General features: G+C 41.4%; 1 protein-coding gene across 3 annotated transcripts in view; it reads left to right on the plus strand.

The window, feature by feature from the left end:
• The window catches only part of ATP8A1 (ATPase phospholipid transporting 8A1), a 245,376-nt gene that overhangs the window by 211,579 nt on the left and 19,681 nt on the right, over window positions 1-14,116 (plus strand). For all 3 annotated transcript variants that reach the window (XM_084625418.1, XM_084625417.1, XM_084625419.1), the window contains one exon: window positions 108-215. In XM_084625418.1, coding sequence (XP_084481544.1) covers window positions 108-215 — 108 coding nt within the window. The remainder of the gene's footprint in view (window positions 1-107; window positions 216-14,116) is intronic.

A 14,116-nucleotide genomic window follows, 5' to 3' on the forward strand; every position in this document is an offset into this window, starting at 1 on the left:
AACTTCCAAGGAAAAAGACCATCTTTCTTATGGTGTACTGTATAGCACTGAACTCATTGTAGGCACTGAATAAATATTACATATGTTTTGATTGTTCTATTTTTCAGTTTAGCCATATAGCAATATGGGGAAGCATTGCGCTTTGGGTAGTGTTTTTTGGAGTCTACTCATCCTTGTGGCCTGTCATTCCTATGGCACCTGACATGTCCGGGGAGGTAAGTGTGTCTTTTAACTAATGTTAAATGTCTTTCTCCAAATCTCTGCATAAAATGTGGTTGAAATGCTCACTTAGGGTTTGATCTTTATTGGATTGTACTGTTTGCTGCAGGGACAAGAGAAAATTGTGAGGATTTTTCCCAACATTTGAGAGGATTTTTTAACACTGCCACAGCATATTGGGGATTTGGGGGGGTGCTGGTAAGTGAAAAATGCCAGTTAACTAAGAGGGAGAGCGTTTGGGTTCAGGACGGGGTGCAGGGCTGGGGGTTGGGACACGGAAGTGAGTGTGGGGTGTAGGCTCTGGGAGGGAGTTCGGGTGCGGGCAGGAGCCTGAGGCAGGGAATTGGGGCTTGGGATGCTGGATCCAGGGGATGCTCACCTCGGGCAGCTCCTGGCAAGCAGCGACCTGTCCCAGCTGCTCCTAGGTGGAGGCACGGCAGGCGGCTCTGCACACTGCCCCAACCGCCCCGAGCACTGGCTGTGCAGCTTCCATTGGCCGGGAACCACGGCCAATGAGAGCTGCGGGGGTGGCGCCTGCAGGTGGAGGCAGTGCGCAGAGCTGCCTGCTGCATCTCCGCCTAAGAGCAGCCGGGACAGGTCACCGCTTGCAGGGAGCTGCCCAAGGTGAGCGGCCCCCAGATCTCGCACCTCCTCCTGTGCCCCAAGCCCCCAACCGCACCCAAACTCCCTCCCAGAACCTTCGCTCCGCATCCACTCCTGCGTCCCAATCCCCTGCCTGCCCAGCACCAACTGGACTTTCAATGAAGATCAGAAATGCCGGTTTATAGAGATTTTGGGTTGGTGAAGTGCTGGATAAAGCAGCTTTTACTGTACCTTGGCAAGTTTTAATTTTCATTGAGAAAGTTTCACACAACTTAGTGAATTAAAAATTTTGGCAGTGGAATTATTTGGATGGGGACTTTTTTCATATATGGATATAACTGCAGAAGTACATTTGTTAATATTATAACATCTTTCTTTGCACCATAAGAAGACCAGACATATATTTTAACGAAATCTTAAATTTTGCAGAAATTATTAAACCCTCCAAAAATTTCAGAAACCCTAAATCACAGAATCCATTGACTTTCATACCCATAGTTTTCTCCTGTCTGTTATTTTTTTCCTTAGAATGTATTATTGTACTCCATTTTTCAACCATTTTAACGGTAATTTTGTATTTCTCTTTCAATTGTATGCTGAAGAATTTTAGTATTGGTCCAATCCTGCAAACCATACTCAAATTTTCCCCTTCTACTAGTTAGTTCTTCAGACAAAGTGGTGTAGCGGTCTGTGCTGCAGTGCTTGAAGGTTTTGGGTTGAAACCTTGATGATGATGTTGCACATTGGGGAGTTGTTACAATAACACATAATAGAATTTGGTTTGCCTTTTTTCTTTTTTTAAAAAAGCCTAGGAAGTTAAATACAGGAAAACCATGGTAAATTAAATTAATTTATTTAAAACTTTGTTGAAAGATGTTAATTTGTGCGCTGAATGAGGCAGGGAGCTTATGGGAAAAATAATACATAATCATGTAATTAAAGACTGCCCACACACAAGGGGGCCAAATTACAATTTCATGGGCAACCTTAAATCATTTCCAAACCTTTGCCACCTGAATAACTTTATTATAACATTTTTATGTGATATATACATAGAGAGAGAGGGTGGAATGGTGTCCCACAAACATATTATCAGAATGATCTTAGGAGGGTCCCATTGCTCACAAATAATGAAGCAGATCATCTTAAACAACTGCCATTAAAACTAACATATTACATCATCATGTATTCTTTAAATGCCACATATTTTACAGAAAAACTCCAGGGGGTATTGTAGGCTGGGAGCACAAAAAGCGTGTGGCCATTTCACTCCTCTGCAAAGAGTGCAACATGCTTTTTCTCTGTGTCCAATCTCCTTCAGAGAAGCTAGTATTGCTATGAGCATGAGCTTTTGCCCAAGGAAGTGTAGTTTATCACACAGCTGTGCATTTTGAATATCCCCACTACTAATTCCACAAGTCCAGTGTTATGCCAGGGTAGGGTGACCAGAGAGCAAGTGTGAAAAATGGGGACAGAAAGAGGGGTGGGTAATAAGTGCCTATATAAGACAAATCCCAATATGAGGACTGTCCCTATAAAATCGGGACATCTGGTCACACTACACCAGGGTAAAATTTCTATTTTCTGGAAAGGTTGAGATACAATTTTGGATGATACAAAATGTTGAGGCAGATGAAGCATTTTGGAGATAGGTTTCCAAAAACGGACATGCTTTCCCTACTTAAAAATGTTTCAAACTTTTTGGCTCATAATAATTCCAAAGCAGCTTGACTACAAACCCATAATTATTTTATTTAATTTGTTGTAATGAAACATGGTTCCTTTGCTTGTTTAGAGTACGATTAATAAGGTGATTATTTTGTTATTAAAATCAGTTTGTATTTACATTAGAAAACCTGCAGTGTTCCTAAGTCCACACATTGCTTTTCTAAGAGCTTAGGAAATCTGTACCAGGTAAATGCTAGATTCCTGAACTACTCGTAAGTAAAGTTTTCATTTTAGGAAGTCATCCCTCGGATTTCTCAACTTGTTGTCTATGGCCAAAGCCAGTCCCATCCAGCTGATAGTACGGGTGCAGCTCAGACTCATGCCACTGCTGGATTAATTTGCATCCAAAGAGTTAAAAGTGTTAACATGAGTCTGAAACTGTCCTAAATTTAAAAAAATTAAACAAGTTTTTGGGGTTTGGTATACAGAGACCTCAGCTTACTTAGTGCTATGGCAAACACATAATTAAAAATATTTTAATCCTTCATTAAAGATGGGTAAGGGAGGAAAAAGCAGTTAAAGCATTTGAAATGTTGAAGTATTAAGTAAGGCTTTCATTTCAACAAGATTCCTTAGTCCCTTTCCCTTTTGTTGGACAGAGTCTTTAGAAGGAAAAAAAGCCATGTTTGACAGTCTCTTAGATGGTAATAACTATACTTTTGGGGGTAAAGAGAAGTTAGTTAAAATGGGCTGGAGCTGATGTTGTTGCTGTTATTAAAGTCTGATCCCTTTTGCTAGAAGACAAAAAGAAATAAACACACACAAAAGGGGGAAGAGAAAAGGAAAGCAAAAATAGAAAAAGCAGCTTCTATCTCTGATGTAAACTCTCACTTGCAATTTCAGCTACTAGAGAAATACAGGCACAGCACCTGGTCTTATCAGCCGCTCAGAAACCAGGCAAACTTGTATCGGCATTGGGCTATTTAATGCGTTGAATTTAGAGGCTTCTTTTTGGTAACAGACTTACAGCATTATTGCAGAATATACAGTCTTGGACAACAAAGCCTTATTATGTCCTTATTAGACAGAAGGAAAAAGAAGAGACAGATAGGAAAGAGAAGACATAAAATGAGGAAAGAAAAGGACACACAAAGGGTGAGAGTATTAGAAAGTCTTACATCCAAGATGGTGTTCAGGATTTATCCAGAGCCAGTGGAGATGGTAACATCACCTGGTTCCCTCTCTTAGCCTGGTCTGGTCAGAACATCTTTCTTCTTTCAGAGTTAGGATGAAGATGGTGGGGGTGGCATCTATGATGGTGAAATTTATTCCTTCCCCTGCTCTTGTCTTTCAGTCAGCCAGTGTCACAGTCACCTCCTTCTGTTCATCTATATTTTCCTCACAACATCTCTTTTTTTAAGAACCCCCAAAGGGGAGTGATGGATGGAATAACCTGTCCTCTCATTATTTTGTCTACCAATTAGGCCTACTTTTCAACATACCAACTTTGATTCACTGATTTTCGGTTCCACAGTTCTCTTGTTTACCAAGTATGATCTTAACACAGTCCTTGAGTTATATCAGTAGGCCTTTTTCTTTGGACTGTCTCACTTTTGTACCATTTCCCATCAACATTTGTTGTTATAGGTTCCTGTGACATTTTATGAACTTACACTCACTTTTTACAGGTGAGCTCACAATTTGGGTAAATTTTGTAGGCCCAGTTATCACAACTGCACTTCATTTCATCATAATCTGGATGCCACCTTATAGACATAGTGGTTCCTGACAGGGTGCAATTCTGTAGACACAATATATCAGAGTAGGTAGCTTGAGACCTCTTGGCCTCGAATAAGCCATTTAACAAAAATATTGTAGTTGTAGTTGGTAGACAAGATCGTGGTGTGGTGCAAACAAACATGTATGTCCATTTGCTTGCCTGCACAAATACTGCTTGACAACTTTCTTCACCTGTCTGAGTCAACCATAAAGATTAACTCCATCAACATACATTTGGCAGCTATTTCATTAATTAGTCAAAGGCAGATCAATGTTTCCTCAGTCTCTTGTCCTCTGTTTTGCATGGGGGCTTGAGCTAGTCAAAAAATAAGGATGTGATTTGCACAAAAGTTTTTATGAAAGTGGTCACTTCTTTTTTAGAAATTTTGAATTTCTAAATGATTTTTACTAGCTGTACTCCTTACAAAGCTGATGAATACTTCTTTTAAAACCTATGAAGCTCAAGTTTTATTGAACATGGAAGGTCATTTTTCTAGCGGCAGAGACTTCAGTATGTAGAGTGATTTGGCTTCAGACTGATTCACTGAATACCAAGTTTTACAAAGAGAAAGGGGTGCTGCAGACTTATCCTAAAATTAGTTTCCGAGGTGATGACAGACTTCCACTTTAATGGGCCTATTATCCTGCCAGTATTCTTCTCACATCCTCATTCTCATCCTGCTGAAGAGGTGCAGCTTCAGCCAAAGTTCTTTCACTGGTGATGGTCATATGGGACTTACTAAAAGGTTTTTAGGGTGCCAGTTTAACACCAAGGTAGCATATGACTACCAATGTGAAGAGGAGGAGGCTTGGTCTCCTACCTGCTGACACTTTTGTCCCAGGAACCAAAACACTAGAGCTGGTTGAAAATTGGAGGGTTAGGATGGGGAATTGTGAAAAATTTGTTCCTTGATTTTTCACCAAAAAATTTAGAATTTTTAAATTTTCAAGCAGCTTTACAAAATACCTTTAGAGGTATAGTTGTTCTGTCTGTCTCACACTAGAACTGGGAATCCTGCATGGGGATATGAGGGCTCTGGGATGGGGCCAGGGATGAGGGGCTCAGGGCTGGGTCAGAAGGTTGGGGTGTGGGGGGGTGCTCTGGCTGGGGGTGCAGGCTCTGGGGTGGAGCTGGGGATGAGGGGTTTCGGGTGCAGTGGGGCTCCCCCCGAGCTCTCTCTCCCCTCAGCAGCACCTAGGCTGGGGAAGAGGTGCCTCTCCCCTGGCCATGGCAGGTCCTGGGCAGGGGCCACGAGATAGGCGCTTCTTCCCTGGCCACAGCAGGTCCAGGCCGGGCTGAATTGGGGCTGGGGAAGGGGCGCCTGTCCCCCAGCCATGGTAGGGTCGGGCCAGGGCTGAGCCAGGGGAGGGGCACCACAGCAGGTTCGGGGCTTGGTGAAAGGCATCTCTCCCTGCCACAGCCCTGAGCAGCGCTTAATAGGCAGCTGTGCAGCCACACAGCTTACAAGGAATTTAGCCCCTGGTATAGGTAAAATTGACAGGAGGAACAGCTAAGTATAGCCAGCACTGGTGGGTAAAAGGCTTTGCTTCCCCCGCCTCAAGCCCTCACCATCTTTATCTTTGGCATTCTTTATGTGCTTTATTTTATTTTGAACCTTTACAGTTAAGCACATTAAATTTCATTTTCCACCTCTTGAGTCTATTCTAGTAAGTAAAGCAACTACATCCTTCTCAGTCTTAGCTACAGATTCTAACATGGTAGAGCTTGAAATATTAAATGCTCATAGGAAATTGTCATAAGATCTCTTTTCTACCATGAGGGATTATAGAAGTAGCAGAAAACCTTGTGATTTCAAGTGAAGGAATTTTGACATAAAATGTGTGAGAGAAAATGAGGGAAACATTTCAAAATTTCCTGTGACCTCACAGTAACTTTCCAGTCTGTGTAATGTGATCTGTATTACACAGTATAATGTTTAACTTTAGTAACAATAAACCTTTCAATGGGCTTCACTGTATTTGTTGCCCATAAGTACTGAATGAATACTTCCACACTAGACAATCTCCTTTACAGATCATTTTCCTGAAATTTTGCCTGCCAGCATTGTGTTTTTATAAATTATCAGAAAGGAAACACAATTCTTTGTAGTCACTTGTGGTTACATTTATTAGGGAGATGATCTGTTTGACACCACTACAGAGAAACCAGACATATCCTGGGATTTTCACTTGTCCCACCTAAAAAAGGGAAAAGAAAAGAAAAGAAAGATACTTTTTAGATGCCTAATTCTTGTAATCTCTCATAATTTGCAACTTTTTAATTGTAGACAGTATACATGCTTCCCCCAAACCTTCATCTTGACCTTGCTGACCCCAGAAGCATAGGTAAGCATGGAATGTGGGTAGGAGAAAAAGGTCTGTTATTATGAGGAGGTGTTGGAAGAGTTGGCTTCCCACAGCCTCGCTATCAGCTGTCTGAACCAGCAGCTTCTCAAGGCAATGCTGCTGTCTGCCTCCCAGCAACACTGTCTTGAGCACTCAGTCACTATAACTGTTGCAGGGCCACCAGCATCTCCTCTCTCTACCTTTCCTTCTACTTGCAACTCCAACCCACCAATAGCTCTCTTGCCGTCCCCCTCCCCTCCCCGGAACCATAACCTCCTCCTTTTCCCATTTGCATGGAACTCTGACTTGTTCCTTCCAGAGCTCCACATTCAGCTCACCTCATGCAGCTTCCAGCAGCTTGTTTACTTATGCCAGCATCCACACACACACTCCTTCTCTAACCCTATTCAGATCAGTTATCTCCATTTACTGCCCACCCCCCCAGACTCCCTTGTTGACCATTCCCTCCTTTCCCCTACTCCCACTCATTGCCCCCATGCTTATTCCCCTACCCCCTTTCCACCACTCACTGCCTCCCTACTCCTTTACTCCCTTCCACACTCACTGCCCACCCAGAATCTCACCCACAGCTCCGTGCTAGCTCCCACTCATTGCACCCCAGAATACCCTGGACATCCTTTTTAGCCAAACTTTCCTGTCTCCGTTTCCAGCATCTACCATCCGCTATCTGTATCCCACCATAGGCATAATTCCCACCACCATAAAAATCTCCTATGAACTTCTTACCATCTGGAGGCATGACATCCCAACTTTGATGGGCTTCATAAGATACTGAGAGTCTGCCTTGGATCATCACTCAGAACCAGGAAACATTGCTGCATCCAAGCCTAGGCATTCCGTCCCTGACAACTTAGCTCTTGACAAGGTAAAGATATTTAGGATTGTTGTTGCTGTGCAAGTGACTCATGTCCTCCTGGAATCACGGAAGCCATCCATCCAAAGAATTTACAATTCCAGTTGGAAAATATTTGTGGTTTGATGCAGTCAGGGCCAAGTGCTGCACAAAACTGCTTGACTACCTTCATACACTGTCTGATGCTAACTTACCGACTAATTCCATCCAGTATATATAGTAGCTATTGTGTTCTGTTATCTACTAGTTGAAGGTAGACAAGTGAGCACCTGGTCATCAGGTTAATTTGGCACTTGGCATTTTTAAATACGTGCATCAAAAAGCTTCCTGTATCATGGTATATTAATGTGGTCATGGAAAAGATGATGAAAACTTCTATTGAACCACTCAGTTTCTTTAAACTTAAGTTTCTTACACAAAGTTTTTTCCTGGTGGCAGCAACTTCTACAAGCAAGTTTAAAGCTCTCGTGATTGATCCAGATTTTACAAAGATAGTGTGGTGCTCCAGGCTCATCAGAGTTTCCTCTCCAATATGGTGACTGTTTTTCACTTTAATGAGTCTGTCTTTTTAACATTCTTGTCACCTTTGCACACCCATTCCAGTGAAACCCTTCTCCATACACTTGATGTTAAAATGTCAAGATCCTGCTTGGAGCACACTAAAGCCCTTAGAAAGTCCACCAAACTTTTTGTTTCTTCTGACATCAGTTCACTTGACAATGCTGTTAGTAAAATGACCATGTAACTGTCTGGTTGAATTTCATATTGCAGAGACCTGCCTGTTCTAAAACTAGTAGACCAGGTCAAGGTTCACAAGGCTCACCGCAGCCTTCTACAAGAATATTTTTATCACATACCTTTATAAATCTATTTTGACTGACTTAAGTTATATCAAAGTATGGCACTCTTTGTCCAAAATAAGAGTGTCCATAAACAGACTTGCACCAAAATAACTAAAGGCATGAATAAAACCAATGTAGTTACTTTGATTCCCATATCTGTGGAGACGCGACCTTACACTGAGGAACTCAGATTCAAGAGTAAAAAATTCTGTTGGAATGATATCTTCAGATAATCAAAATTACAAGTAAGTAATTTTCCGTTTTTCTCTTTGAGTCTGGTTCCTTCTACATAGTTTTCATAATTCAGGCTAACTGCTGGGTCATATTTGTACCCCACATACTTTACTACTCTTTTTGACTTTCTACCAACCTGTATCCAGTATTATAAAATATATACAGAAGCCTGGTAATGTTAACAAAGGGAACAGGAACAAGTGCTTGCATTATATTTTAAAACTATAGTATTTTCTAATTGTATAACCATATATAGCAAATCTGGCTTGCTTAAACATCTAAAAGTAAAGTCCATAACTCTTTATATCTATTGTGGCATTTTATTTATTTTGTAGAATGAGTTTTGCTTTACCAGATGAGTTTGTACAAACATTTTTCCTTTGCCAGACTCTCTGAAAGTCATAAAACTACATTATAACAGGGTCAGGTGAAAAAGCATTTTTAATCTACAATACAGTGTACTGCCAGGTGAAATGCTATTTGTGTTTTTCTATATTCCATATTATAGCTATTGGGGGAAAAATAACTGATCTTGTGGTCACTTATTTGTGGTATATTTCTGTAATTAATCTAGTTATGTTGCAATAAACTTCTACATTTAAAGTTTCCTACAACATACATAATTCTAATCAAAGTAGTTATTGGTTGTTCATGTTTCAGTAGAGTATAAATGTGATAGGAGATAGATATTTTATAACCAAAAGGTTCTGTAGATCTCATGCAGATAATACTTCATTTTGTTTAGAGGAGCACTAAAAGAAGAAAACAGCTTGACTTAAAAAATGATTAAATAGGAAAATTTTGCTGTGATATAGTTAGCTGGTATAGTTGTCTCCCTCTCCTCAAACAAACATGGATGTGATTTAAGAGAAGGAGGCATTTTTAAAAACCCTGACTTGTATATGTTCACACCAGTACAACAATTTATGAGGCAAGGCACGCTCCAGAGAAAGTACTGCGCTGTATAAACTTATGCTACCTGCCTTTCATAATTGTCTGAACGACGCTGTTGGGTGCTTATGTATTTTTAAAGTGAGGATTGAGCTTTTCTATTTTTGCCACTGTGATTAGTAAACCAGATTAAAAATATAAAACTTACTGCAACAAGAAACAGTTTGTATCGAAATTAATAACAAAAGCTCTGTATCTGCAGAACTGTTTAAATTTATTGTGGTACTGTAGACGTGCACTGTAAAATTCTCCAGAACACCATCTGTTTCTGCTCCATCTGGCCTAAGGGATCTATAAAACTACTGAAGGAAATTGAAGTTAAGGAACAAGCATGTGTTTTACAGAATTTCAGATCATTTGATTGAGGTTTGTAGAATCCCTGTGAAAAACAATAAAACTCTTTGTTGGACATTTTAGCTGCACCCTGTAGGAAAGGTATTACTATAGTATATTAACAGTATTAGTTTCTGAAATATTGCTTCAGTCTGTATTATCCTACATAATAAATTATCTTACATATGGAATTGCACTGTTAAAATATTTCATATTCATCTTTTAATTATTATTCTATAAATAATAAAATTAAACTTCTTGAGAAAAGAAAAAATGTAGATGTTTATCAAAGTTAAAGTACTTAGACAAGTACCCTCCAGGGAAGAACTTACTTGCAGTCTCAGTTTTTTATCTAATAGAGCAAAGCACAACGTTCAGACTAATAAAAGACGCTGTTGGTTGATATTTCTACTGTCCCTAACATTTTTAAAAATATCTAGGGACATTATTCAAATCTCTCTCTTCAGGAACATAGGCTAAATAAAAGTCATACTTACAACACTGTAGTTTTAGGAAATAACTTCACAGTATTTTTCCTAAATATTGCTGGGAAAAGAGAAAGATATACATAATTTATTGCAGTACATCAGGTTTTGAGAACATCTGCAAACCCCAAAAATGTGCAGACTAGTTATTTCCTATTAAACTCTTTGTGTTAGAAGAAACCAGAGAAATGGATATCTTTCTTTACCTTCAAATATTTTTTAAATTAGATACAAAATGCAAAATATGCTGCGTGACCATTACAATATGTAGCATGATGTCGAATGTCTTGTAGTACATAACTAACAAAGCAAAAACAGCATAAGCCAGCTAAATAAAAAATGTTAATGGTCTGGATGAATTTGTTTTTCAGCAGATGGTGTAGATCACAATTTTATTTAACATATTGTAGGCATACAGGTGAAAAAGTAATAGCCTAGAAAGTATAATGGAAGATGTCACTGGGGCAGGTGAGGGGCCCAGCTAGAGCCTGTGTGCCCCCGTGGCTCCCCGTTAACAGTTGGGCTGCGCCCACCCTGCTCAGAGCCTCCCCGCTCCCAGTCCAGCTAGTGCCTTGGCTTCCCACTCCCAGCTGGGCTGCACCCTCCCTGCTGGCAGCCAGCCTGCTGCACTGAGGCTCCTTGCGGGGAGCCCTGATACTGCCCGTAGGCTCCCAGCTCCCTATTCTTACCAGGGAGCCCCACTGCTCCCCCAGACTCTCCACTCCCTGCCGCAGCCAGGCTTTTGTTGGAGAGCTACGCACCCAGAGTCTGGGTGGTTCCCGGCAGGGAGCCAGGAGCTTTGGTGCAGCTAGTGGTCAACATTACCCAAAAGAGCCACAGTAGTGTGAATTCATTGTTTCATTCAGTGTAATACCATATATTCATATTTAAATAGTATTACAGGGGAACTATTGTGTGTGTGTGTGTCTGTGTGTATAGATAGATAGATAATTCTCACAGCAAAATGACTGACCAAGTATTATTATTTTATCAACTACAATTGGTTAATAACATAGTAAAAGCATCCTGATTGGTTAATAATTAAATCACTCAGTGTTTTAATATCATGTGCTGCAAAGAGCTGCAGGAGACACATTAAAGAGCCACTTGCGACTTGCAAGCCTCAGTTTTACTATCACTGATCTAGATACAGAGTATGATGCATCAGTAGTAGCCAACACGTAGGTCCTTCCTGTTAGCTGAGCCTCTGCAATCAATTATTTTAACTCTTCCCTGTAATTGGGCAGGATCTTATCCAAGAAGTCTGATACTATGTGTCAATTAAAACAGTCATATCTAGAACTTGGTAGTTGGTATTCAAAGTTGTACATAGCAGATAAATAGCTCTTCCTAACGAAAAGATGTAGATCTAGATGCTTTGGCTCCTTCTTCTTCTTAGGAGTAGATTTGAATGTTTTGTGTCTTGTTCTCGCCTGAGCTGCTATGACAACCAAGGAACCTGGTGCAAGATGGGAATAAAAATATTCAAAACCCACAGAGGGAACTTTGTGTCTCCTGTCCATCATTTTTGTAGTTGTAAGTATGGAGGCTGGAGTTTGCTATAATTGAGCCAGTTCCAGAAGGCCCTTATTGACTGGCATAGCAAGTTTTTCAGGAAGAGAAGAATGTAAGATGTCCAGCAATTTGTGGGCATTTTCGTAGACTCTGTTGGGATCTCCAACACCTCCATCATTTTGCAAAGGAGATCCTGAAATGCCCTCTAGTCATCAGGTGATGTAGAGGATGGCACCACATCTTCATCAGGTGACAAAGATGATTTGTGAGCAGTTGTGATTTCAGCAGGTTGGTGCTAGAGTTGCTCTTTCTCAGAAATTTGTGCTGGTGAAATCTCTGTAGCAGGAACATGAGACAGTTGTTGTTGAGGATGATCTCTAGATAATTCTTGTGGAGAAGGTGATCTTACTCTTGATACAGCAAAGAAGTTATGCCTTGTAGCATGATGAACATACCACAGTGCCTATTAAGGCCAGGAATGAAGTCCATATGGTTACTGAGTGAGTGACCAAGGAAGGGGATACTAGACAGCGGGTCCTTCCCAGAACACCCTTAGATTATGGTGACCCTTAACTGTGGAGTCTACTGGAAAAATATGAGTCATGGAGGGGGTGCCCTAGGAGAATAAGGAAGTGAACGATGCTCACTGATATCTGAGACAGATAAGTAATAAGAATCTTCCTCTTGTAAAGGATGAGCAGCCCTCATTCAGGTCTGAAGTTTAGACTCTCAGGGAGCTTTTTAGTCAGTACCGAAGACATCCCAGTACCAATGGCTGTGGTACTGGCTCCATCAGTGTTACAAATGAAGACAATAAAGTAAATTTGGGAAGGGCTGAAATAGCCAAATCTGCCAGTACCATAATTCTTGGTACCAATGGCATCAAAACTAAGATAAAAGTCAGTATGGTCAGTACCAGAGTTGGCAGTTCTGAAAAAGGCAGTACCAAGAATGTCAGCACCAAGGTCAAATTGCTGGCCACCATAGAGTCATAGAAGATTAGGGTTGGAGGAGACCTCAGGAGGTCATCTAGTCCAATCCCCTGCTCAAAGCAGGACCGACCCCAACTAAATCTAAAAACTAAAGAAGTTTTTAAGGTCAGGCTTGACAAAGCCCTGGCTGGGATGATTTAGTTGGGATTGGTCCTGCTCTGGGCAGGGGATTGGACTAGATGGCCTCCAGAGGTCCCTTCCAACTCTGTTATTCTATGATTCTATGAAATCATCCCAGCCAGGGCGTTGTCAAGCCAGACCTTAAAAACCTCAAAGGATGGAGATCCACCACCTCCCTAGGTAACCCATTCCAGTGCTTCACCACCCTCCTAGTGAAATAGTTTTTCCTAATATCGAACCTAGACCTCCCGCACTGCAACTTGAGACCATTACTCCTTGTTCTATCATCTGCCACCACTGAGAACAGCCTAGCTCCAGCACAGAAAGCCCCTGATGCAGTACCTTAATCGCCATATACAAGTCTGAGATAACAATGAGTGTCAGAGATCTGACCCCTGAGTCCTCACAGCTACCAGAGTAACCATGACTCAGCCTTGAGCTGCTCTTTTTAAAAACAGCAGAAAGAGGAGACCTCTCTCTCTCTCTCTCTCTCTCTCTCTCTCTCTCTTTAAGAAGTACATTTAACAGAGGGTCCTCTTTCGTGCTTCTTAGAGAAGTGGTGCAGGTACCTGCCCCTTTCAGATTGGGAAGAGGCAAAAACAGGAAGTTGCAGGAGAACACCACTGGGATATCTACAGTGCAGCTGGTGATACAATGTCTAGCTACTAAAAATAACGGTATAGCTGCGGCATTGGCCCGCCCACCCATGCTGGGCACTCTACACTGCTCTTTTCAGTATGCTAGCTTGATCAAAGTTAGTGTGAGTATGTCTACCCAAGCTGGAAATTACACCCCCAGCTGTAGTGTAGACATACCCTTAGAGCCCTGGATGCCAAGGGCACTTTTTGCTGAGAACTGCTCCAACTCCAGTGTATCTCGTCTCATAGGGTACATCTGTACTTCTAAAAACCAGTGGCAGAAAGTCTCGGAGCCTAGGTCAACTGATTCGGTATCGCAGGACTCCTGCTTCAGGGCTAAAAATAGCAGTGTAGATGTGCCCAGGCTCTGTGACCCTCCCCAAGTCTCAGTGCCTGGGCTCCAGGAAGGAATGTCTATACTATCTTATAATGAAACTATTGCAATTGTGAATGACAGGGACACAGCTAAATCGACTCCATCTCACAGCCATAGACAGTAAGAAGGAATTGAGGATTG

Source organism: Lepidochelys olivacea (assembly GCF_965140295.1).
Source record: "Lepidochelys olivacea isolate rLepOli2 genome assembly, chromosome: 4".
In the NCBI taxonomy this organism is placed as follows: Eukaryota; Metazoa; Chordata; order Testudines; family Cheloniidae; genus Lepidochelys; species Lepidochelys olivacea.